At 40.7% G+C, this 26,650-nt stretch overlaps 1 protein-coding gene across 3 annotated transcripts in view; it reads right to left on the bottom strand.

Moving 5' to 3' along the window:
- LOC149247338 (Prolyl oligopeptidase family protein) overlaps positions 1-26,650 on the bottom strand; it is a 245,457-nt gene that overhangs the window by 54,558 nt on the left and 164,249 nt on the right. For all 3 annotated transcript variants that reach the window (XM_089458178.1, XM_089458176.1, XM_089458177.1), the window contains 3 exons: positions 21,983-22,279; positions 21,399-21,857; positions 1,248-1,313 (listed from right to left, as the gene is read on the bottom strand). In XM_089458178.1, coding sequence (XP_089314304.1) covers positions 1,248-1,313; positions 21,399-21,857; positions 21,983-22,279 — 822 coding nt within the window. The remainder of the gene's footprint in view (positions 1-1,247; positions 1,314-21,398; positions 21,858-21,982; positions 22,280-26,650) is intronic.

Genomic DNA, 26,650 nt, shown 5'->3' with positions numbered 1-26,650 from the left:
CATTGAAGAGATTCATCTTCGATCATATATCCTGGAAATAAATCTCAAAGCATTGTTTCTCAAGCAACGCTAATGAGGCACTCCCTCTGTATACCCATGGTTAGGATGTAAGATTCATACAAAATTATTTGAAAGTCACAACATATTTTTATGTTTGAAAAACTCTGCACCATGATAAAAGTGAATATATTATTTATGGTTAGATGTGAAAAAAGATGCAAAACCCACATGATATAGACCAATTTCAAGGTTTTCCTAGGTAACTTAGCACTCAAAATCCCCACAAAGAGCCAATCAAATTCAATAGAAGAAAGGATAAATATCGACTATGCTTGGCCTTAACTCTTTCCAAATCTCCTCGGTATAAACTGATAAGCTTCATGCATATTTTCTGGTGTTGCCTCAAGGCTAAAGCTGATTTGTAGAGAGACTGTTTCTTTCATAGCTTATGCTATAATAATTCAATTAAATTGAGCATCTGCAATACATGGGGATGTGGGCCCTTATCATTCAAATTTCAAAAAAAAAACGGCATTTGCTTAGGATTGATGTTCTGTTTTCACTGGAAACAAATAACTCTACAACCTTTGGTTAAGATTGCTCTTTCTCCTAATTGTCAAAATGACTACCACTAAAGTGTTGCCCTCTCTTCTCTTTGGATGCAATGATCAAGCAGAGGTCATAAGTCACAATTAAGCTAAAGTGTCTTTAGAAATACATAACCATTGGAGTAATACACCTTTCACAGTTGCTCTGTTAATAGGGTCTCTTTACCAGTACTGGAGCAGTGACAACACAACTAACAGAAGCATAAGCAAAATCAGGTCAATGAGAGATGGCAGGACTCCCAAGAGCCCAAGCTCTTGCCTATAAAGGAGCTAGGACAGTAGAAATAGAATCCACACACACATGTTAATACCATCCACACTATTTGAATGATGCTAGAACCATGTAAACTTCCAAAATTTAGATGTCAGAGGAAATTTGAAACTCCTGTCATTCAGCATATAACATAGGCAACTATGCAAATTGAAAAGACAATAGAAACCAACCACCATATATTTCGATATTATATAGGTTTAAATTGAAGAATCACCTGAAGTAAATAGACTATCATGGGTAATCCTAGATTACTTTGCAGCCCAAAACATAAGTAAACTTCAATTCATCCAGTACATTGAACCTATCTTTCATCCTTCAAAAAACATATTGACCAGAGAGACTGGAAAACAATTACTGGCAAATACCTGTCATTTGCCTCCTCATCTCCCTCTCCAATAATCGGAATAGTTGGTCCAGACAATATAGCAAACCTGTTAACCATACATTTGACATTCAGATTTTAGACACATTAAATTATGCTGCAAAAAAGAAGGTGAGAAAAAGATATGCATGTTTGTTTTCATGATACTGGATTGAAATAAGGGGAATTTAAACTACTACTATCCATCTAATCATTCATAAGAATTAGAGTTACAAGTTGAGTCAGAGCTATAGTTACCTAAAAAAACTTTCATGTCAGTAAATTAGTTTTTTCAATATAATTTTGAAGAAAAAAGCACTGACAACAGAAATATAGACACCGAGTTGCTAATACTATAGGTAGGAATGCCAATGGAAAATACAAAAGAGGGTAGATACAGAATCAAAGATGGAAGATCTCATCACTCGTGACGGTCAGTAGTCCTCCTCTATGTCAGAATCATCAAAATGACCACCACTGCCACTCCTCCATCTTTCTCCTCTGTATCCAATCCAGGATCTGCATCGATGGGTGTGGAGAATGACCCCTCAAGAAGATACACCATAATCAAAAGTAATGGCTCTAGCACTAGTTCGTTAATATCCAAGTTGGCTAATGCCAACCCAACACTGTTGTCCAAACTCATATCATCAGCAAACGCATTCCACATCTTTGCTTTTCCCTTCAACCACTCCTCCCTGTACTTGTCAAAAAGATGGAGGTTGGAGTGTGCACAAACCATTGTCTCAGCCCTATACTGCTCAAGCTTGCTTTTCTTCAAACTACAGAAATTCCCATATGTGCTCCAATTCCTATCACAACAAGATGGATGAAATAACCTGAGAGAGAAGCCTCATGGCTAAATGTTCTAGAATAGGGCATCATTACCATGAGTTACACATCAAGCATAGTACTTCTTAAACCCCCTTATCTCTAAGAATGTCATAGCCTCCAAATCTGCTAGCACCAATGGAAAACTCTATGAAGCCCTCTTCCACCACATCAAATGATACGCTATCCTAATATATCCTTCTAAATGCTTACTTCCTCCCCTGTAAAATCTCTGTCCATGTGAGAAGGGATTTTGCATGAAGCCCCACCATTGAAACAATCATCACTGTAGTTGTAAGACCTTCGTGCAGCAGGACGACGGCGGGCGATCGTGCACGGGCGCGGGCAAGGGCGCGGGCGGGCGCGCGGGTGCATTCAACCGACGTGCGACGGAGCGCGGAGGAAATGCGACAATCCTACGACACTATGCGACATAAAATGCGACGTTATGGACAACACCTAAAAACGACTAAGTGTTGGAGCAAGGATTTATATGCGATGGATTAAAGAAGTGAAAGCCGACTTGTAAGAGGATTACATGTGGGCATGTATGCACATTTGTGGGGTCGGCCATGGGGCTGCACACCCCCTTAAAGCATACGTAGGTTGCATATAAATGTAAAAGAGCATGAGCTCATTTCAATCATTCGAATCACATTCTCTCATACGCATAAAAGGGGTAAAACTGCGCAGGGGTAAAAGAGACTACGCATATCTCATGCGTAGGTCTTATAAGGTGCAGTTTTGGATTTTATGCCGGTTGGAGTGTGGCAAGCGTGCCGGGGTTCGAGATATGTGTGCAGGACTTGGTAAGAAGGTCGAGTGGCTCGGGTGAGCACTTCTTCTTGTGCAAGGGTGCACATAGTTGTAAAGCAGGTTGCTTCTATTGTAAAATTGGTTAAGTGTGAGACTTGGTTCGGCCAAGACACACTGTTGTATTGTAATCTGATATTCTTAATAAAATTGTTGGGCAGACTGTTCGGGAGTTGCCCCTCCCTTTATACTTGTTTGCAATTGTTGATGTTCTCGGTTAATTGCATATGGATAATGAATGAGTATGGGCTTCATTAAAGTATAAAGGATAAATGCTTTTACTTGGTTGCGAAACACAAACTAAGTATGTTAATGAGTAAGTAGGCGTAGTCCACGAATGTTAGTATTGGTGAAAAGAAAGCGTTCGGTGGTGCCGCACCTCGCTACAAGCGGTTGGAAGACTACCACAGGTGTAGGGGTGTGACAGTTGGTATCAGAGCTAGGTCGGAGCTGGTGAGCAAAGGTTGCTCGTGACAGTAACAAGGATACTTGCAGGTGAAGGAAACCGTTTCACACGAAGTGGAACAAGGGTTGGTTCAGGTTGCAGGTGACTTGGTAAAGATGTCTATCTTGCAGAAATTGGGTTATGCATCCTTCGAAGAATTCGAAGGGAGTCTACTTGAAGAGTCAGAAAGAGTAAAACAAGGATTTGTAGAATGTGGCAAAAGGTTGTTTGAAACAAAGGATGCTCTTCGTGCCTTGGTTAAGAAAGGGATTTCTGATGAGAATAGAAAGGAATCTCTTCGACTTGCATAGGAAACAGACTTGATTGAAGCAGAACTCAAGGAGCTCAAGATAAGACAGAAGGAAGTGAGGCATCTCCTAGCCTTGAAGAGGAAGGCTGAAGCTGAGGAAGAACTTCTTCAACTTGGTTGGACAATAGAGCAAGATGAAGTTGCAGATTGTGCTAACAAGGAAGAGGAAGCCGTGGTAGATGAAGATGTTGCAGACATGACTACGATGAAGGATGAACTTGAGGCTGATCAAGTTGAACCAGGATCGTGCAGTTTGTCAACATGTATGGATGAGGTCACTCACATGGAGGAGCCTCATGATGATGAAGTAAGTATTGATACTTGTGTTTCATTTGGGCATTTGGGAGATGGACCGTGTGCAGGAAAGGGCAAAGCCAGTTTGCCTATGCTATGGAGGATCTTGCCATGGATGACTAGAATGGAACCTTGTATGGAGAAGCAAGGATTGTCGATTGTTGCAGGACTTGTTGGGGCTGCTTGTGACCTTATGGTAGAAGGTACAAAGGCCCTTGACAAGGGAGGAACATGATGATCGTTGTGGAGGATTGGGTCATGCTTTAGCCACATGGAGAATGGCTAAGTGCCCGGCATGACTCATGGACATATTGAGGAGGGCACACACTTGTGATGATGCTTGGGTGGACTTCTCATGGCCGAGACCAAGAGATAGTCTTGGTGGACACTTTGGTGGAGGAGCTATGATGGAAGGGACTCATAACATGATGATGATGATGCTTTGGTGATACACTTGAGCATGGGTTGAGCCGAGACTCAACTACTTTCTATACATGAAAGCTGATCTGATCGAGGATCATGGGCAGCACATGGATAGGTGAGACAAGTGCATACTTGTTTCTATGGAGACTTGAGGGATGGCACATTGCAGATGATGAAGAGGCTTCATGGACCTGAATGGGGCACATCGAGAGTTGGTTTGAGGCGATGGTCTCTTCACATGGAGGAGACACACATATGGACAACATGTTGCAGATGAGATGGATGGAGTTTCCATGGACCTGAGCATGGATTATGAAGATAGATTCTTGATGAGTCAAGGATGTGGCAGGATGTTTTGAGAAACAACTGATGATGGCATGAGGATGTTCACTCTCATGGATTGGGCGTGATGGTTGGATTAGCTACCCAACTAGTTCAGACATGGGGTCGCGAAGTGTACAGAGATGTGTTGGCATTACGCTGGAGTATCATGACAGAGGTTCACATGATGACACATGGATCGAGATGACATATCTTGGTATGGTGAGCTTGGTGGCAGTGGTCACTAGGCCGGGACATAGTGGAGAAAGAGTCTCTACATATGTTGCAAGGATGTTTGCCTTGTGTAGAAAGGTCGACATCCTGGATGATGATGATCTTGGTGGAGAGCTACCAGGATGATATGTTGTCGAGGACGACAACGATTTCAGGTGGAGGAGGATGTAAGACCTTCGTGCAGCAGGACGACGGCGGGCGATCGTGCACGGGCGCGGGCAAGGGCGCGGGCAAGAGCGCGGGCAGGCGCGCGGGTGCGTTCAACCGACGTGCGACGGAGCACGGAGGAAATGCGACAATCCTACGACACTATGCGACATAAAATGCGACGTTATGGACAACACCTAAAAACGACTAAGTGTTGGAGCAAGGATTTATATGCGATGGATTAAAGAAGTGAAAGTCGACTTGTAAGAGGATTACATGTGGGCATGTATGCACATTTGTGGGGTCGGCCATGGGGCTGCACACCCCCTTAAAGCATACGTAGGTTGCATATAAATGTAAAAGAGCATGAGCTCATTTCAATCATTCGAATCACATTCTCTCATACGCATAAAAGGGGTAAAACTGCGCAGGGGTAAAAGAGACTACGCATATCTCATGCGTAGGTCTTATAAGGTGCAGTTTTGGATTTTATGCCGGTTGGAGTGTGGCAAGCGTGCCGGGGTTCGAGATATGTGTGCAGGACTTGGTAAGAAGGTCGAGTGGCTCGGGTGAGCACTTCTTCTTGTGCAAGGGTGCACATAGTTGTAAAGCAGGTTGCTTCTATTGTAAAATTGGTTAAGTGTGAGACTTGGTTCAGCCAAGACACACTGTTGTATTGTAATCTGATATTCTTAATAAAATTGTTGGGCAGACTGTTCGGGAGTTGCCCCTCCCTTTATACTTGTTTGCAATTGTTAATGTTCTCGGTTAATTGCATATGGATAATGAATGAGTATGGGCTTCATTAAGGTATAAAGGATAAATGCTTTTACTTGGTTGCAAAACACAAACTAAGTATGTTAATGAGTAAGTAGGCGTAGTCCACGAATGTTAGTATTGGTGAAAAGAAAGAGTTCGGTGGTGCTGCACCTCGCTACAAGCGGTTGGAAGACTACCGCAGGTGTAGGGGCGTGACAGTAGTGTTTGGGATTCAATGAGTAAGACAACCACTTCAAAGGTGTGATATTCTTATCCCACTCAATGATAAGAATATCTTGTATGGTGGTGAGTAAGATATTTGTCAATGTTCCATACTCAATACACTCATTCTATAAAATAACAATCTTCAAGAGCTCAATCATGACATTCCACCCCTTACAAACATATCCTCTGATGGGTTGGTCTGTATCTACAAACTACAACAAAGAAATGACAGGGTCGACGATCTTAATGGTAAGATCTACACTCACCCACCAACCATCATCTAACACTATATCCTTGAACTTTTTGGAAGAAGTTTGATCTTTCTTTCTCTAAAAATACCAAAGCTTTGAATTAAGCATGGCCCCAAAAACGGTCTCGACCACCTCAACTGCTTAAGCATGATGAACAAGGAGGCAAACTGAGTACTTGCGATTTTCAACAATGATAGATGTGTGTGGTCTTTATAGATTATGAGGATATTGGTATGATTTTGTGCAAAATATATGGCATGCATCATCAATAAAACTTCCCATCCATGTTGCATCTTAAGGAATAGATCTAAGTGCTAAATTCAAAGAACGAACAATGCAAGTTGTCCAAAATATCTACAGATATTTTGCTTTCACAATCATGCCAATACCCTTCCAAATAGGTACATTATCTCTAAAAATTCACACAAAAGTATCAACACCTACATCTTCAATAACTTTAATGAAACCCTCACCCATATATTGTGCATTTGTGCATTTTCCATGAATATCCATCCCTTTCAAAAAGAGTGGTCCATTCAAGGAAGACACCTTGAAATTGATGTGTGGGTAGCATGGTACATCCATCCATCCATTAGAAAAAAGATTGATGCCAAACAAGAGCAATGATGATCTAATAGGCTCTAGGATTCTATCCCCCCCCCTTATTTTCCTTAACCAACAATGTTGTTCTAGGCTTCTATAAATTGGTATGCACATAACCAGTTGGAGCTCATTAAACTAGAGCTCGACACATCTCAATAAACAAAGGAGGTTGTGCAACATTAAATGAAATGAAGTTGGGATAGAAAAACACCAATGGTAAGATTCGCTAATGTTTTTGCAGCATCAGGCATACATTCTCCCATGGGATCATGTTGATTTCACTTGGGGAGAATGATACATTCACCCATAAGGCCATGCTGATTTGGATAGGGGTGAATGGCCCAGGGGCAGTGTTTCTCACATGGGGCCATGCTGATTTGGCTAGGGAAGACTGGCCCATGATGTTCACATGCTTGCTCCGTAATGGAGTGATCCATTTTTTATAGAGTGGGTTTGATTTTTTTATCTAATGGGGTTTTTACCCATTAGTAGAATAAACAATTCTAATATAATGTTGAGTTGTAATGTAGGCTCCCTAAATGAGAGGGTTTCTTGTGATGAGGTCCTCCTTTATGGGTCTCTACTCAACATTAGAGCTCTATATAAATAGACAAGCATGTGAGGAGACAAATCATACACATAGCAAGCTCAATTGATCTTTTCTAGTGGAGGAGAAATTTAGCGAAGGAGAAATCTGTTGTCGGAGATCATCTTTATCATTGCTATCTCTCTCTTGAAGGTTGCACATGTGAAGAAGGACGAGTTTGACCAAGCCACATTGACTGAGTTTGACTAAGTTTTTTGACCAATGTTGACCATGGCTATTTGACTGAGCTTTGACCAAGTTTGACCATGGATATTTCACTAAGTTTGACCAAAATCCGTACGGATACACGTGCAAGTTGACCGTACACTAACCGCAAACTGCACGGGCAAGTTGACAGCAAACTTTGAAATTTGACCACATGGTCGAGTTTGACCTCAAAGCCTAGTTGACCAACATTGACTTTTGATTTTTTGACTAGTTTGACCGGCATTGATTAACAATTGTTTGACCAAGTTTGACTACTATTTTGACTTGTAAAGTTGGCACAGATTTCTAGACAAATTTCTGATTTGTAAACCTTTGCTGAAAAGACAATTTCTCCTCAAGAAAAGATTGTCAGGTTTGTGAAAATATCTAAATAGAAATCCTACTGCAGTGATTAATATTATTTCTTCTACTTATTACCTCATAAATAAGTTATCTACAATATTCTTAAAGAAAATAGCGAAATATATTCTACTGTAGCCTTCACAATTAAAACATTGCAGAAAGTAAATGTAAGGAAATACACAGGCACAAATACAATCACAATGACAGTTATTTTTGGACAATCATCCCAGAAAAACCCAATGTGGGAAAATCGGTGCAATAGATGAGGGTTTTTATTATTCTTCAGCAAATTCTCTTGTTCAATGTTACAGCCAACAAAATAGGAATGAGAAATTTTACAGACACTTCTTGACCAAGTTCTTCCCCAGATGAAGCACTTCTTCTTCCCGGGAATCCTTTTGATCCTCTCTACATCAAACTGCTCCCCCAAGCTCAGCGTCAAGCTGTCCACGCAGGCTCTGCATCAAACTGCCTTTGCGCTACCTCTTTCTGTGTCACCTTGTTCCTGCTCTGCGTCTTGCTACCTTGGACTCCCTGAATGTGCTGATGCCCTCTCTCTCTGTCTCACCTACAGCTCTCCCTCTGAATCGATTTTCTCTTGTCGAACTTCGACCAGTGAGAAAATAGATCTTACTCGGGTAGCTGAGTATCTGCCTCTGGTGTATTTTCCAAATGACCCTGAAGCTTCTTCTTATATATTCATGTTGGACAACCAATGGCCTAGATTAACTCCTAATCAAAGGCTCAAATCATTTTGACTTTATCTCCATCTTTTTCTAGAAGATTCACCCACAATTAGATTAATACCCATTAATACTTTAATTTTCCTAAGTTTAGACTTAGGAACCCCATTAAAAATATTAATTATTTTAATAAAATCGTCTCTGGGTGGAATTTCGCAAAATGGTTTAAGGGTTCTTTGGAATGCATGTGCCCAAGCCTCCCTGCAAAATTTGAGGCCTAGAGCACATCCGATGCTACCCCAAATCAACACTCCCTCTTAGCAAGGAATGTTCTCTAGCAATATATTGTTGATGCATACTGCTCTGTCTCTGAAGCATCGTCCTCTACGCTGTTGATGTTTGACATGTTGTCCACCAACAACTGCGTTGTTGTTGTAATTGCATTGTTGCCTTTGACACTGCCAATGCTACATCTATACTACAACTCCCTCTGAATCTCTGCATCTGTGTTGTTGTTGGCACTGCGACTGCCAACTGTCCCTACACTGCAAACTGTTGCTACTACTGAAAAGGATTTTCGACCATACCCATATGCTCTCTGAACTAAGTGAACTTAGCTCTTTCGAGAGCCTTTGTGAGTATTGGCCACCTACTCTCCTATGGGGACATATTGTCGCTGTACTACCCCACACTGAACACAGTCTCTGATAAAGTGACAACAGATATCTATATATTTCGACCGATCATGAAATACTAGATTCACATAGAGTTTGATACAACTCTGATTATCGCAGAAAACCTTGGTCACTTCCATCCTTTTTCTGAATAAGCTCACAAGCTATTTTTTTAGACATATGGCTTCGCACGTAGCTATGTTGGCTACCATATATTCTGCTTCTACTGAACTCAGTGCTACCAATTTTTGCTTCCTACTACACCAAGATATCATCCCTGATCCAACACTAAAGCAGTATCCTAAGGTACTTTTTTGGTCCACTGAATTACCTGCCCAATCTGCATCAGTGAACCCATTCAAACTAACGTCCTCCCCTCTGGAGTATTTCAACCCATATCTGGTTGTTCCACGTACATACCTAAGAATATGTCTTGTTGTTCCCAATGCACCCTTTTTGGTTCCACCATGAACTAACTAAGAGTGTTGACAACAAAACAAATGTTTGGCTTAGTGTTGACCAAATACATAAGCGACCCAATGAGCTGCCTGTACAATGTGGGATCTATTTCTTTATCTTCTGATGCATCTATTTTCTTCTAGTTGGTGATCATGGGAGTAGCCATGGGTCAGAAATCCTGCATTATGAATCTCTTCAAAAAAACTGCAGCGCACCTTCCTTGTCCCAAGAAAGATCTCCCCATTCTTCTGCCAAACTTCCAACCCCAGAAAATAATGCATCAATCCCAAGTCCTTCATGTCGAATTCGGCTTCAAGATTCTTCTTACAATCCTGGATGAGCCTGGTTGACCCAATTAGGAACAAATAATCTCCATATAGTACTAGAATAAGTGGCTCATTCTCTACCAACAAATAGTAGAGATTGGGATTAGCATCACTCTTTAAAACAGTGCGAAACACGCATGTGGATTTCCAATGAATTAATTCCTTAATGAGCAATCTGAAGCTCGATAATAATACAGAGATATTTACAATAATAAAAACATCAAGTTTCTATGTAGGATATGGAAACAATCAGTTTCATCTAAGAAACTGCTAAAAGAATAAATATAGCAACAGCTAAAAGAATGAGCATTAAATACTAAAATAGGAATATTCTAATACCCTCCCTTAATGCTCAATCTATTTACGACACCAATAGACCCTCTGAATTTTACAAACTTATCAGGCCCAAGAGGCTTGGTGAAGATGTCTGCAGGTTGCTCTGTTGTGGGAACATATTGCAGCTGAATGGATCCGTCTTCAACAAGCTGGCGAATGTAATGGCAATGAGTTTCCACATGCTTTGTTCGTTCATGAAAGACTGGATTCTTGGCAAGTTTGAGCACTCCCTGATTATCACAAAACAAGGAAGTAGGACCTATCTGGGAAACATGCATATCCGCAAGCATACGTCGAAGCCAAACTGCCTCACAGGAGGCCTTAACTGCTCCCCAATACTCTGCTTCTGTTGAGGAGAGAGCCACTGCCTGCTGCTTCTTACTAGTCCAGGTAACAGCACCGGATCCTAGGCTAAACACATACCCAGCTGTAGATTTACGATCATCAACCGAACCGGCCCAGTCAGAATCTGTGTAACCACTGAGTATAAGATCGGAACTTTGAGTGTATAGGAGTCCATAATCAAAAGTGCCACGCACATATCGTAGCACACGCTTTGCTGCTATCCAATGATCAGCTTTAGGAGCTGTCATGAAGCGGGAAATGTAGCTCACTGCAAAACTGATGTCAGGTCTGGTGGCAGTAAGGTAGATGAGACTGCCCACTAATTGCCTGAATAAAGTTTCATCCACAAGGGGAGAGGATGACTGAGCTGAAAGTTTGAGTCCTGGTTCCATAGGAGTCGTGGCCGGTTTGCAATCCTGCATTCTGAACCTGTCCACAAGATTTTTGGCATACTTGGACTGAGAGAGAAAGATGTGGTTTTCAGTCTGCCAAACTTCAACCCCCAGACAGTAATGAAGAAGTCCCAAGTCTGTCATATCAAAGGTTCTGCATAGGTCTTGTTTGATCCCATGGATCAAATGTGCAGAGCTGCCAGTGATGATAAGGTCATCCACATAGACAACCACAAATAAGATATCATCACCAGTATGCTTGATATACAGGTTTGCATCAGATGGGCTCCGCTGAAAGCCATGATCTGTCAGGTACTGATCAATTTTCATGTACCAAGCCCGAGGAGCTTGTTTCAATCCATAGACTGCTTTAGCTAATCTACACAGTTTCTGTTCTTGACCAGCAACCTTGAAACCTGGAGGCTGCGTCATGTAGACTTCTTCTTGTAGGTCACCATTTAGGAAAGCACTCTTTACATCCATCTGATGAACTTTCCAATTGAACTGAGCTGCTAGGGCAAGGACAAGCCGTATGGTACTCATCTTGGTTGTAGGAGCAAAAGTTTCTTCATAGTCGATGCCTTCCTTCTGTGAGAACCCTCGAGCCACAAGACGAGCTTTATACTTTTCTATGGTTCCGTCAGCTTTGTATTTCACTTTATACACCCATTTGCAGCTGATGGGCTTTTTTCCTGCAGGAAGATCAGAAAGGATCCATGTGTGATTCTTCTGAAGACTCTGGAATTCAGCTTCCATAGCCTGTTCCCACTCAGATGTACCCTTAGCCTCTGAATAGGTTTGAGGCTCAAAAATACTGTGTAGATTAGCCATAAGAGCAAAATTGACTATAGACTGTTGTTTGCTCTTATGTCTAGAAGTTCTACCTTCAAGGAGCTCATCATCCCTGAGATCACCAATGGTTTTAGCCCACCATTTATGCCGAAGAATAGAGGAACCAATATCAGGAGGAGGTGGAGAAGGCTCAAGAACAATAGGAGCAGCAAGAGGAGGGTTATTTTCTGGAGGAAGCTCAGATAGAGTATTATCAAACACTGATGCTGCATCATCCCTCCCATCAGGTGGACGGACCGGAAGAAGAACATTGTGAGACTGATCCTCAAAACACTGCTCAGAAGGAGAAGACTGAAAGAATCCTCTGTCTTCATCAAATACTACATCCCGACTAAAGCTAAGACGACCAGTGGCTATATCTATCAGCCTATAGGCCTTGTGATGATCACTGTACCCTGTCATCATGAGTTTCTGGCTTTTGGAATCCAACTTAGAGCGCTTAGCATCTGGAATCCAAACATATGCAATTGAGCCAAATACTTTGAGGTGACTGATCTTAGGCTTACGGCCAGACCAAACCTCTTCGAGAGTCTTCCCCTTAACAGCCCGAGTGGGTGATCGGTTAAGAAGATAAACAGCAGTAAATACTGCTTCAGCCCAGAATTTGTTCGGAACACTCCTGTGTTGTAACATGGAACGAGCCATTTCAACAACCGTGCGGTTACGGCGTTCGACAACACTGTTTTGCTGAGGAGTGTAGGGTGTAGTTAACCGGCGTTTGATGCCATGAGTATCACAGAAGTTGGAAAAAGCGGAAGAACAAAATTCCCCCCTGTTATCTGTCCTAAGAGTCATGATATTACAACGAGACTCTTTTTCAACTAATGTTTTAAACTTCTGAAAGGTACTAAATGCATCAGATTTATATTTTAGAAAATACACCCACATTTTTCTACTGAAATCATCTACAATAAGCAAAAAATATTTGCAAGCAGTGATAGAAGATGTATTCATAGGACCACAAATATCAGCATGAATTAACTGGAGTACCTTAGAAGCGCGCCAAGATTCTCCGATGTATTCATAGGACCACAAATATCAGCATGAATTAACTGGAGTACCTTAGAAGCGCGCCAAGATTCTCCATCCTTGAATGAAGACCGACGTTGCTTGCCAGCTTGACAGGCACTGCATACGCCCAACTGCTGAGTCTGAATATCAGGTAACCCTGACACAAGTCCCTCCCGAGAGAGCTGAGAGAGATACTGCATGTTTAGATGCCCATATCGTTGATGCCACAGAGTGCTGATGGGAGAAACACGCGCTGCTAGAGCCACTTCTGGAGAATCACCAGTGTCAAGAAGCCTGTATAGACCATGATCTTCTAGGCCAACAGCAACTGTAAGACTAGTCTCTCTGTCGATAATGGAGCACTTGTGCGCACTGAACACTACATCAAGCTGAGGAGAGTTCCTCATAATCTGGCTGACAGACAGCAGATTAATTTCCATACCAGGAACATAGTACACATTCAAGAAGATGAGTGTGCGCCCACCAGACTGGATCTGAACGGTACCTCTACCAACCACTGTGTACTTTTCACCTCCACCAAATACCACGGAATCACTGAAAGGTGAGAAGTCAATAAACCAGTCACGCCTGTGAGAGAAATGGCGTGATGCACCAGAGTCAATGTACCAAGCGGAAGACGGGACATGATCTGACGACCTTTTAGCCATAAAGGCGTAAAAAGCAGATTCTGTCTGCTCGGAATGTTCTGCCACATTCGTTGTCTGATGGGGCCCTCCCTGTTTCTTCTGTTCAGAAGCAATCCTCTGTCGGCAATCTTTCTTCATGTGACCGAACCTGTGACAGTAATTACACTGCACACTTTTCTTCCGAGCAGGATCAAAAGACTGAGAAGAGCCTTTCTGCTGAAAGGACTGAGAGGACTGATATTTGGCAGCAAATGCATTTTCCGAGGACACTGATGAAGCACCACTACCAAACTGCTGTTTCCACCGATCCTGCTGCAGGAGTTTGGTGCATAACTCTGGAAACTTCAGATCAACATTTGTGGTGGTAATGTTGAGTGTTTCTATGAAGTGTTCATAAGATTTCGGTAGACTTTTCAGAGTAATGACTACCATATCTTCTTCCTCCATGGTCCGACCAATGGCTTCGAGCTGATCTCGAATGTCTTTAATCCTGTTAAGATGTTCCTGTAATGACATATGTTCGTCCATCATGATGGAGAACAGCTGATTCTTGAGAAAGAAGGCTCTGCTCTTGTCGGATGTCTCGTGCAATTCCTTAAGATGTTGCCAAATTTCAGCAGCAGTTTTGCCGGAAGGAATCTGCGGTAACTGATCATCAGTTACAGAAAGTTTGAGAAGCATAACAGCCTCTCGATTTCGATCATCAAACTTATCTTGATCGGTACCAGCTGTACCAGGACGGAGCTCTTTGGCCAAAACAAGCTGGTCAAGACGCCTATATTCAAAAATGGTCAACATTCTTTGTTTCCAGATGTTATAATTTGTGCCATTAAAGCGCTGACTGCCTTCCAACATCAGATTGGTTAACGAAGCCATCTGCACGTTTCCCAAGACACAGAAAATACAAAAAATCTTGCACGGATTTCAATGCGGATGCCGGCTGATCCGGACAAAATTTGACAGATGCTGATGTAAATATGAAGTGATGCCCAAAGGAAACTGATTTACCGTAAGAAGCACAATTTTCTTAAACAAACACTAGATAGGAACAACTTTTAAACATATCAACAAATTGGGCCCACAGGCAGGAAACGCAAGACAGATATGAAGAAACAGTGGCACGAAATTTCTGGAACGGTAAAACTCTGTTTGAAAAAAAAAATTAACTCATCTCCCTTTCCTGCTTGTAGAAATCACTGACAGATTACGTAGAAAATCAAGCACCCAAACTAATACATGCTTTGAGTTCTGTGCATAAAATACCCTTGATTTTCTCTCTGCTGTACAAATTAACGTATTCCTTGAAAAAATTGATGGCTGTAAAACACAAAGAACTGTTGCGTACTTACGTGCCCTCGGCTCAGAGATTTTTGTTGCTACGCGGAAGCCGTCAATATAGGAAGCGGAGCTCGTATAGGAAGCCGTTGCAGTCGAAGCCGGTGTTATCGCTGTTATCAGCCCGCAAATGAAAGCAGGCAAATGACGCCCGCGCCTGGTTGATCGAGCTAGTTTTGAAGGAGCGAATGCGGGAACGGGAATCACGTATCAGTATGTGGTGATGTCGGTATTAGAACCAATGTGGCTAGTGCGTAACGCTGGAAGTCTGGTTATTGATCGAACATTGATTTGAGCAGGATATTTGCCATCTGTGAAATTCGAATTCGAGTCAGCAATGGCGCCCAAGGGAGAGAAGAAACCCGCGGAGAAGAAACCCGTCGCAGAGAAGGCTCCTGCAGAGAAGAAGCCCAGTGCTACGCCTGCATTGATTTATAAGAATCGATCGTGCGATGTATTCACTGGTGCGAGCGCGGGGCGGAGAAGGCGTGAAAAAAAAATTAGTCGTTCTGTGGTAGATGTAGCAGCACCCGGGAGCTTTGAAATGCGTTCGAGCGGCTATCTCCTTGGTTGATATAGCAGGGACTGCGAATTGAGTCCAAATATGACTAAGGAACGAGCAGGGTAATGGTGAAACCCCAAGCAGAGCCCGTCGTTGACTCAAGTTCGAACAGCGTTAACCAGCTTGAAAACAAAAAACTCAGATGCAGACCCTGAGAGCAGTTTCGAAATGAAATACTGAATTTTTCAAACTATGAAAAATTATTTCGAAAAAAATTCCTGTGCTCCGATACCATAAAACAGTGCGAAACACGCATGTGGATTTCCAATGAATTAATTCCTTAATGAGCAATCTGAAGCTCGATAATAATACAGAGATATTTACAAATTACAATAATAAAAACATCAAGTTTCTATGTAGGATATGGAAACAATCAGTTTCATCTAAGAAACTGCTAAAAGAATAAATATAGCAACAGCTAAAAGAATGAGCATTAAATACTAAAATAGGAATATTCTAATACTCTTGACAAATCTCAACTGCTGCAAGTAACTATCAATCCGACCATACCATGCTCTGGGTGCCTTCTTGAGCCCGACAGGGGCTTTCTTTAACCTACAAACATGAGTTTTCTTCTCATGAGTTTCGAAGCCTTCAGGTTGTTCTATATACACCTCCTCTTCTATCACTCTATTCAAGAATGTTGTCTTGACACCCATCTGGTGAATCTCCCATCCCATTTGAGCTACTAGGGATATGACAGATCTAATAGAGGTGCATTGAGCAACTGGGGTGAAGTCTCTTCATAGTCTATTCCTTCTTTCTGAGCATACCCCTTTGCCATGAACCTTGTCGTGTACTTCTCTATGTTGTCGTCTACAGCATACTTGATCTTGTAGATCCATCGTGATCCTACAACTGATCTATCTTCTGGTCTAGGTACTACTTTCCAGACATCATTCATCATGATGGAGTTGTATTCTTCCACCATGGCATCCACCCATACTTGGTGTTGAACAGCTTCCTTAAAGCTAGAGGGTTATTCAACATGAGCTACCAATGCTTGGTATCTATCTATCTAGTTGTCTACATTGCCTCTTCTCAGCTCTAGGAGCTCCAACAAACTCCTTTGCATCCCTTAGTGTCTGTCGTACTTCTCTGCTAGTTCTACCACTGGTGGTGGGAGGCTCAACCAACTCTTCCTCCTGATCTTGTCGTTCCGTCTGTTGAGAATCATCTGCATTTCCTCCTTCTGAGGAGATACTGGTGCTGGTCACTGTACTTGATCCAGGTGTATGCCCTCCTGCCTATCCTTCTTGTTGCCCCTGCTGCTCTTGGACTAACAAAACATCTCCTGACTGATCTTTTGCAAGCATCTCACGAGATTTCCTAAAATCTCTATCTCCTATGAACTTTGCATCCTGTCTTACTACGATCTTCCTGCTGCCAAGAATGTAGATTCTATATGCCTTTGAGGTCTCATTGTATCCTACAAGATACCCTTTTTCTGCAGTCTGATCTAGTTTACTGTGCTTCTCGTCTAGAATGTGACAATAGGCCACGCTTCCAAATATCTTGAGATGACTGACTTTCAGCTTCTTCCCTGTGAAAACTCCTTCAAGCGTTCTCTTCCCCAATGCTCTATGAGGAGTTCTATTCTGGAGATATATTGTTGTGTTGCACGCTTCTACCCGTAGATACCTAGGTAGATCCTGATCATACAACATAGATTTGGCTGCCCCAACAATAGTTATGTTCTTCTGTTCTGCTACTCCATTTTGCTCCGGATTATATGGAGTTGTCCGCTCTCTTTTGATGCCCTCCTTTGCGCAGAAATTTGTGATGTATTTCTCTATATATTCTCCACCATTATCTGATCGCAATACCTTTATCCTTTTCCCTGTCATATTTTCAACAGAAGCCTTAAACTCTCAAAAACGATCAAAGACCTCATCCTTTGTCTTTAAGAAATAGATCCAGGTTTTTTTGGAGTGATCTCGATAAAGGTGATGAAGTATTGCCACCACTAAAAGCCCTTGTGGACATAGGACCGTAGATATCTAAGTGTATTAATCCTAATACACGCTAAGCTTTATTGTTACTTCTGGAAAAAATTGCTTTAGCGTACTTTCCTAGCACACGTCCTCTGCACAAGTCATCATGTTCACTACGAAGGACTGGTACCCATGTAAGAGTGTCTCTGAGCATCCTCAGTGCTCCATGGTGTAAGTGCCCCATTCGCTTGTGCCATAATTCATTTCGCTCCTTCTAACCATTACAGTTGTTACCTATCAGTGCCATTGGTGATTCGAGTTGCAATCTGTACAACTTGTTGCTTCGAACCCCAATTTTCTTTTTCTTCTTCTAGCTTGGATGCTTGACGTATACCTTCTTTCCTATGAAGTATACATCATATCCCCTATCCTGTAACTAGGACACTAAAATTAAGTTCATTCCTAATCCTGGCACATGCAGAACATTGGTGGCTCGGATGTTGGTCCCTACTTCTGTCTAAAAAGCTATGTGCCTCTCCCTACTGGAGTACGTTTCATTCTGTTTCCCATAGTTATTTGGAAGTCCATTTGTTCTTCTTGATAGTTCGAAAAATGTTCTCGTACTCCAATCATATGAGCTGAAGCCCCGCTATCAATGTACCAAACATCCGCTGATGCTGAATTTGCTAGGCATGTGAATTCTTCATCTAATCTGGTAGATAAATTTGAGACACTTTGAGTATCCATATTGTGCCAATTTCTGACGCTAACTTGTCCCAACACTGCAACAGGAAAAACTGCGTCCCACCTAAGACAACCCTCCTTGCTGAATCTTTTGTTGCATTGTACCGTCTACCACTGATAAATTTCGATTGGAAAGACTTACCTCTTTGTCGACTCACTCATAGAGAGTTTTCCCATGAAATCCAATCTCCTTGGCTTGAACTGCGCAATCCTTTGGGAGATTCGAAATTCTGACCCTACAAGAATTTCGAATTCCCTTCTCCTTCTCGTACTCCAATCATATTGGGCTACGTCTCCCGGTCTAGCCTCAGTGGTGGTTGTTCTATTATGTCTTCCAGCACAGGGTTTACAACCGTGTGAGCTCAACTTGAGTCTCAACACACAAATAGGAACAGCAAGAGCTTCAACTTGAACCCCTCAAGCCTCTTGAGTACACAGACTCTCTCACTCTCGATCTCTATCTTTGTTCTGCCTCTCTTAAAGTTGTCCTAGGCCACATCTTGAAGATTGTTCAACCTATGTTGAGGTAGTGTTCTAAGATTATAAGTGCATTCCTTTTGTGCTTTCCAAGGTCAATTTCAAGTTGAAAAAGGTTTGCTATCCAAGACAAAATGAAGCCTCTTTTGAGCCTGTTCAAGCAGCCATTGAAAGGAAAGTTGGAAGGAAGTTTATGGGAGATTCTTTGAGCAGATTCACAGGACATATTAAGGGCACCTTGAAGTCAAAGCCTATGACAAATCTCAGAGCACATCAGTAAGTAAGAAGATACTGTAAATCTAAGGTATGAAACGAAATCTCTATTTTGTTATTGGACTATATATAGAAGACCTCTACAGACTGCATGTTTAAAGTGAGAGTCACAGTAGTATGCAAGTAGGACATGAAAAAGGGGCAAATCTGAAGTTGTAAATGTCTTAGCAGAGATAGCAGTGTTTAAGGAACGTTGTAATTGGGTCATTAACCCTGGTTTGGGAACCCAAGATTTTTTGTTCTATTTTTTATGTGGTTAATGCGCTATGATCTTTAAATTCAAATCGTTGAAATTTATGAAATATTGATTCACTCCCCCTCAGTATTTCCAACATCAGTTGAGCCAGCACAACCAGTGGACCAACCTAGAGATGTTGCAGTGACCAGGAAGAGACCAGTATGGCATCAAGACACTTTGTAGGATGCAGAGAGACATGCAGCTCCTATGGGTACTTTCAGGGAAAGAAAACAACCACAGAGGCCCTCGAGTTATATGGCATTAATGGAGCACATCATTGATTCCAAGCCTTCCAGTTATGAGGAGGCAGCAGGCCAGTAAGTTTGGATGGATGACATGATGGAGTATCAGTCCATCATGAAGAATTATGTGATGGGAGATAATTCCGAAACTAGAGGGGAAGTCAGTAGTGACTTCCAAGAGGATCTATAAGATCAAGCATGCAGCAGATGGCGGCACCGAGAAAAACAAAGCGAGGTTTGTGGCGAGAGGGATCATTCAAATAAAGGGAGTGGACTATGAGGAGACGTGTGCTCCAATCCCCAGGTACACTTCTGTCAGGACTATTGTTTCTCTTGCTTCAATTATTGGTTGGAGGTTACATCAGATGGATGTAAAGACTGTGTTCCTCAATGGTGTAATTGAGGAGGAAGTGTGCATAGAACAACCTCAAGGCTTCATGATAGATGGGAAGGAGTCCCATGTCTGCAAGTTGAAGAAGGCTTTGTATGGGACTCAAGCAGGCACCCAACGCATGGTACTCTAAGATTAATGGATACTTGATAACTTTGGGCTTCACCAAAAGTGGTATGAATCCTGACATTTACTTCATGGTTGTTGATGCAACTCGATGGTGAACCTTTGATCTTGGTGTTGTATGTTGATGATCTATTCCTTATTGGGGCAGATAGGCTCACTGTCAAGTGCAAGAGGGAGTTGGCTTCGAAGTTCGAGATGAAGGATCTTGGCTTGATGCATTATTTCTTGGGATTGGAGGTGTGGCAGAGATCAAATGAGATCTTCCTTGGACAGTGGAAGCACACAGTTCAGATCTTGAGGAGATTCAGTATGATGGATGGCAAGTCCATGGCCACACCTATGGTGACGGATCTGAAGAAGCTGAGTGATTCCGCTTCAGATTCAGATTTGGTGGATCTCATGATATACGGGTAGTTGATTGAATCCTTGATGTATCTGACTCACACCAATCCTGATATTTGCTTTGCAGTGAACACCCTAAGACAGTTTATGGTTGAGCCAAGGCATGTACATTTGAAGCTCTTCTAAAATTATTTTTATCTCAGATCAGATATACATCCCAAAGTCAGGTTTTTAATACAATAAAATATTAACACCATGAAACAGGGAACTATTTAAAAGCCTGAAAGCTTATTTAGATCTTCTTTACCACTCTTTTGTCTTAATAACTGTACTTCTCACAATGTATGTAAATATATAATAAAAGTCAAGATATATTATTTCAAAAATAAGTTTAACCAAGAAACGGATGCAAATGCAAATTTGGTACTGCAGCAGCAAATTCACAAAATAACAAGATTTGAGGATTTGTTAAGATTATGATTTTGAAAAAACATATATGAATATACCGAACATCTACAAATAAAAAATAACAAAAACTTTATAATTAGAATTTGAAAGCCTAGACAGATTATAATGCCATTTAATAGCCTTCAGAAATAACTTTAGGAGCCTTTTGTAATTTCGAGCTAATGTTGAAGCTTTTCTTTCTGTCATTCCTTATTTTCTCTGCTTATTGTGTTTATCTGAAGTTTTATTGAAGTTGAGATACATAATAGGTCATCCATAGTTGATTGAATTTTCACACGATTCATCTTCAATTTATCTACCCTATGATCAAATCAAAAAATGGATCTGAAGACCTGAATCCTCTATGTATCCAAGGATTTTAAAAGGATAGGATCCATGTTTAGCACTAGATGTAAAAGGATCTAATAACATAGATAATAAGTACATCACGCACCTGCAAAAGTACATAACAAAATTAATGAATATACTGAATAACATACTACTTACCCTCTAACCAACCATAAAAGCGGTGATGTTGAACCTATTCCAGCAAATTCATTGGGGGAACCACGCACTTGGCTAGCTGCATCTTTACTCTTAAATTCTCCCGGGTAAGACCATACCAACGTTGGAAGAGGTCCATCCTTCGCAGCATCATAACCAGGAGGTAAATATAAGGTTGCAGTAAGCTGCACCCCATCTTTACGTTTGTATCTAATCATCTCTTTCTGCAAGTTAGAGAGTTGAGGGTATGGGTGGGGAAAATTTGTAATTTGAGTAATTCTTTGATCTGGCCAGCTCTGCAAGAAAAACTGTGGATTTTCTGTTTTTGACTCCTTAGAAAAAAGAATTTTCAGTTTGTTGAGCTCCATATCACCATCATACTGATCAGACATCAAAGCAGAAACTGACTGGTAGTACTTTTCCTTGTCACTTTCCCATATACGCTCCTTTTCACTTGTGTTTCTATGGACAAGCAGTCATTTCAACATATTCATACAAAACTCAACAAAAACTACTACCAAAGTCCCACATGCCAAAATATCAATCAATTTAGAATAAAATTCACAATTGAATTTTGGGAAACTCACATGTTTAAAAGATCAAGAAAAGGAACATTTCCTTCTGGTGTTGCCCCATTTCCATTCAACAAGAGATATGTACTTCCGTCTTGTCTTTTTATCTTTGCAAGAACATAAGTTCCTAACAAGGTCCTCCGAAGCATTGGTGAGCCTGGATCAGAATACACGTCCTCTGATGACCTGTCAAATAATATACGAGCCCCTTCTCCTCTATCAGCTGGAGATATTACCCATGTCCGTGTGCGCCTTGTTTTATACCATGACTCGTACACCAGAGCCAATGAATCATCACCCCATGATATCCCTCTGTGAATAAAATAAGAATTTTAGAGAATTATTATGCAAGGACAATAGACAAGACAAATCATATATAGGCAACTTTATCATGCAAGCCACTCAGACGACAGATTTAGTAGCATCAGAATACACTCACTGATAAAATGCCTTTTCTATAGGGCTTGACAATGAAGAAATCTCAAAAACAACTTACTAGAATTCAGGAAGCTGAATTCAAGAATTTTATCTATGCAAATTGGAAAGTGTTGAAATTGTAGCAAGGAATGGCTTCTTTGACTTGTGCCTTAGTCAAAGATGCCAATTCGAATTCAATCTCATAGATGCTTGAGTTAGTTGACTGTTAACATGTGTGATGTGGCCTATCACTGAGTTATTGTCAATTAATTCGAGTCAGATGACGTGCAGTAAATTGTGGACTAGTTGATGGCTAAAATTAGCTATCTAGTGGAGTTAACTCTAGTGTCTGTCAGTTAACTGATCTCTACTTCTAGAATAGAGATAGTTATGAGTTTAATTGGGTAGTTGACTTTGTTGGAAATACTGAGAGGGGGGTGAATCAGTATTTCTTTTGAATTGTTGTTTTTACCAATTAGATTCTTCACAAATTAATCAAAGAAATGTATAATAATGATTTTATTAAATATAGAAAAGATTGAACACAATAAATGATGAATGTTGCCAAGCACCAACTTGGACTTTGATGAGGCTCCGACCTCTAGGGCTTCGACCCTATCTTATTCAAGGCTCCAACCTTGCGTTTAGGAGCACCAACTCCAAGGACACCAATCCTGTTGTTTAATAGAGAATGTGTAAAGTACTTACTTGAATGTTCTTGGCATATTCTTCACTGTCTTCACCACTTCAAAAACAAAAACACTTTGGCTTTGCTGTGTACTCGTCCTTGATTTACTTCACTGTCCACTGTCCATCAAATATACTTGTTCATTGCTCAAAAATCACAATGATTTATGTCATTGTTTTCACAGTGATTGAATCACTGTCACATAAATCTGTGTAAAGAATCAATTCCAAAATTAAGTGCACTGTTCAACGTTTAAAGGTACTGCTGTCCGATAGGTGATGAGACCATGGAGCACTGTCTGAGTCCACTGCACTGTGTCAAGAGTATTGAAGCTATCACCGAAAGTCCACTACACTGTGTTAACAGATCCGCAGAGAAATCCAAGCCAACAGTTCTGAAGATGATCCGGATTACTGCAATGCACCACATCTGAGATTAATCTTCAAATCCGAGTTGCTGTCCTGCAAAGAGACCGAGGAAAGAACAGTCCTGCAGTGAATCCGAGGTGCAGTCCTGTAATAAGTCTGAGGAAGGAACAATCCTGCAGTAAGTCTGAGGTTCTGTTCTTCCCTTATGTCTGCGGTCAGCCTTTGTGATAACTCAGACCTGTAACAGAAGATAGATATGCCCAGAACAACCCTTTCTTTCACGCCTTGTCCTCCAACCAACTTTGCTTCCACCTATCTGGGAGATATCAATGTCTGTTCAGGAGATCTGAGTCTTTGTTTTTAAAAATAAAAAACAAGCCTGTCAAGGTGTAGAATCCCTTCCATTTAACTTCCGTGCTCCTTTTCTTCTTTATATTTATGGTCTCCTTCCTTAGAGTTCACGAGATGTGAACTATATCTCACTGTTCTGTATGTGTGATCGAAAATGATGATTGAAGAATGAATACGTATGCCTAATATATAGTGTTTTTGCCATGATGAACGAAGAGACATGTCTCTACAAATAGGCCAACATGAGTGGGCTTAGTTCATGTTGGCTCAAAAACTAAATTATGTATTTCTATTTTTGAATTTTGTGGAAAAACCTGTGAACAGTTTTGAAACCAACGTTTCGGACTAGCTTAGTGAGTCCATCATCAGGGCAATGAGATCTGTATTTGAGAAGAGAGAGCGTGAAGTTACAGAGCTTATTAATAGTTATTTGAAAAATAATTCTGATGACTTCTAGCTCTGGAAATTCTCATCTTCTCAAAATTTAGAGCATTGTTCATTGTGTCCCTTCCATGGTGGGACTTAATGGTGTTAAAAAGGGAGTCCATACAAGTTGATAGAATCTTTTTTGAATTTTGTGGAAAAACCTGTGAACAGTTTTGAAACCAACGTTTTGGACTAGCTTAGTGAGTCCATCATCAAGGCAATGAGATCTATATTTGAGAAGAGAGAGCGTGAAGTTACAGAGCTTATTAATAGTTATTTGAAAAATAATTCTGATGACTTCTAGCTCTGGAAATTCTCATCTTCTCAAAATTTAGAGCATTGTTCATTGTGTCCCTTCCATGGTGGGACTTAATGGTGTTAAAGAGGGAGTCCATATAGGTTGATAGAATCTTTTTTGAATTTTGTGGAAAAACCTGTGAACAGTTTTGAAACCAACGTTTCGGACTAGCTTAGTGAGTCCATCATCAAGGCAATGAGATCTGTATTTGAGAAGAGAAAGTGTGAAGTTACATAGCTTATTAATAGTTATTTGAAAAATAATTCTGATGACTTCTAGCTCTGGAAATTCTCATCTTCTCAAAATTTAGAGCATTGTTCATTGTGTCCCTTCCATGGTGGGACTTAATGGTGTTAAAGAGGGAGTCCATACAGGTTGATAGAATCTTTTTTGAATTTTGTGGAAAAACCTGTGAACAGTTTTGAAACCAACGTTTCGGACTAGCTTAGTGAGTCCATCATCAAGGCAATGAGATCTGTATTTGAGAAGAGAGAGCGTGAAGTTACAGAGCTTATTAATAGTTATTTGAAAAATAATTCTGATGACTTCTAGCTCTGGAAATTCTCATCTTCTCAAAATTTAGAGCATTGTTGATTGTGTCCCTTCCATGGTGGGACTTAATGGCGTTAAAGAGGGAGTCCATACAGGTTGATAGAATCTTTTTTGAATTTTGTGGAAAAACCTGTGAACAATTTTGAAACCAACGTTTCGGACTAGCTTAGTGAGTCCATCATCAGGGCAATGAGATCTGTATTTGAGAAGAGAGAGCGTGAAGTTACAGAGCTTATTAATAGTTATTTGAAAATACTTCTAGCTCTGGAAATTCTCATCTTCTCAAAATTTAGAGCATTGTTCATTGTGTCCCTTCCATGGTGGGACTTAATGGTGTTAAAGAGGGAGTCCATACAGGTTGATAGAATCTTTTTTGAATTTTGTGGAAAAACCTGTGAACAGTTTTGAAACCAACGTTTCGAACTAGCTTAGTGAGTCCATCATCAGGGCAATGAGATCTGTATTTGAGAAGAGAGAGCGTGAAGTTACAGAGCTTATTAATAGTTATTTGAAAATACTTCTAGCTCTGGAAATTCTCATCTTCTCAAAATTTAGAGCATTGTTCATTGTGTCCCTTCCATGGTGGGACTTAATGGTGTTAAAGAGGGAGTCCATACAGGTTGATAGAATCTTTTTTGAATTTTGTGGAAAAACCTGTGAACAGTTTTGAAACCAACGTTACAAAATTCCAGTGATCAAAATGCTATACAGAAAATTAATCTCGGATGGTCTGATCCCTTCTCAGTGCGACAATTTTGTTTGTCACCAAGAAGATCATATCAACTTGTATCGACGAAGATGATTGTTCCAAGACAGAAAGACGTTCGAAGCCGAAAAAGAGATCAAGCCTTTTGTCATCGACAAGCTTTGAGGACAAAGCTTTTTGAGGAAGAAGGCAATGTAACAAATAAAATATATATAAATAATGTAAAATAATGTAAATGATAATAAGCATAAATAATTGAGTTTAGGCTTCTGTGATCCATATCAAGTTTACAAAAAATATTTTTCGGCGAAGATCACATGAGACATCATTTGTCGACGCATTTCGAACCAACCAGTGTGGTTCATCGTCAGGACAAGTTGAAGAAACAGATCTAGCTTAGCATGTTAAATAGACCGAGCAGAGCCTCCAACGGCTAATTTGACCAACCGCTAATATTGACTATTGGACCGGGATCAAAACTTTTTTAATAATAAAAAAAGAGATAAGTTATACAGGGGACCAATCCCTTAATAAATAAATAAAATAATTTAAATTAGTGATAAGGGATTGGTCCCCTATTTAAATTATTTTATTTATTTATTAAGGGATTGGTCCCCTGTATAACTTATCTCTTTTTTTATTATTAAAAAAGTTTTGATCCCGGTCCAATAGTCAATATTAGCGGTTGGTCAAATTAGCCGTTGGAGGCTCTGCTCGGTCTATTTAACATGCTAAGCTAGATCTGTTTCTTCAACTTGTCCTGACGATGAACCACACTGGTTGGTTCAAAACGCGTCGACAAATGATGTCTCATGTGATCTTCGCCGAAAAATATTTTTGTAAAGCATAAATAATTATTAGTTAACTAGTAATTAGG

This window comes from Pinus tabuliformis, chromosome 7 (genome assembly GCF_031772625.1).
Source record: "Pinus tabuliformis cultivar Carrire ecotype Pingquan chromosome 7, CPIR1, whole genome shotgun sequence".
In the NCBI taxonomy this organism is placed as follows: domain Eukaryota; kingdom Viridiplantae; phylum Streptophyta; class Pinopsida; order Pinales; family Pinaceae; genus Pinus; species Pinus tabuliformis.
This window is presented reverse-complemented; position numbering and strand designations above follow the sequence as displayed.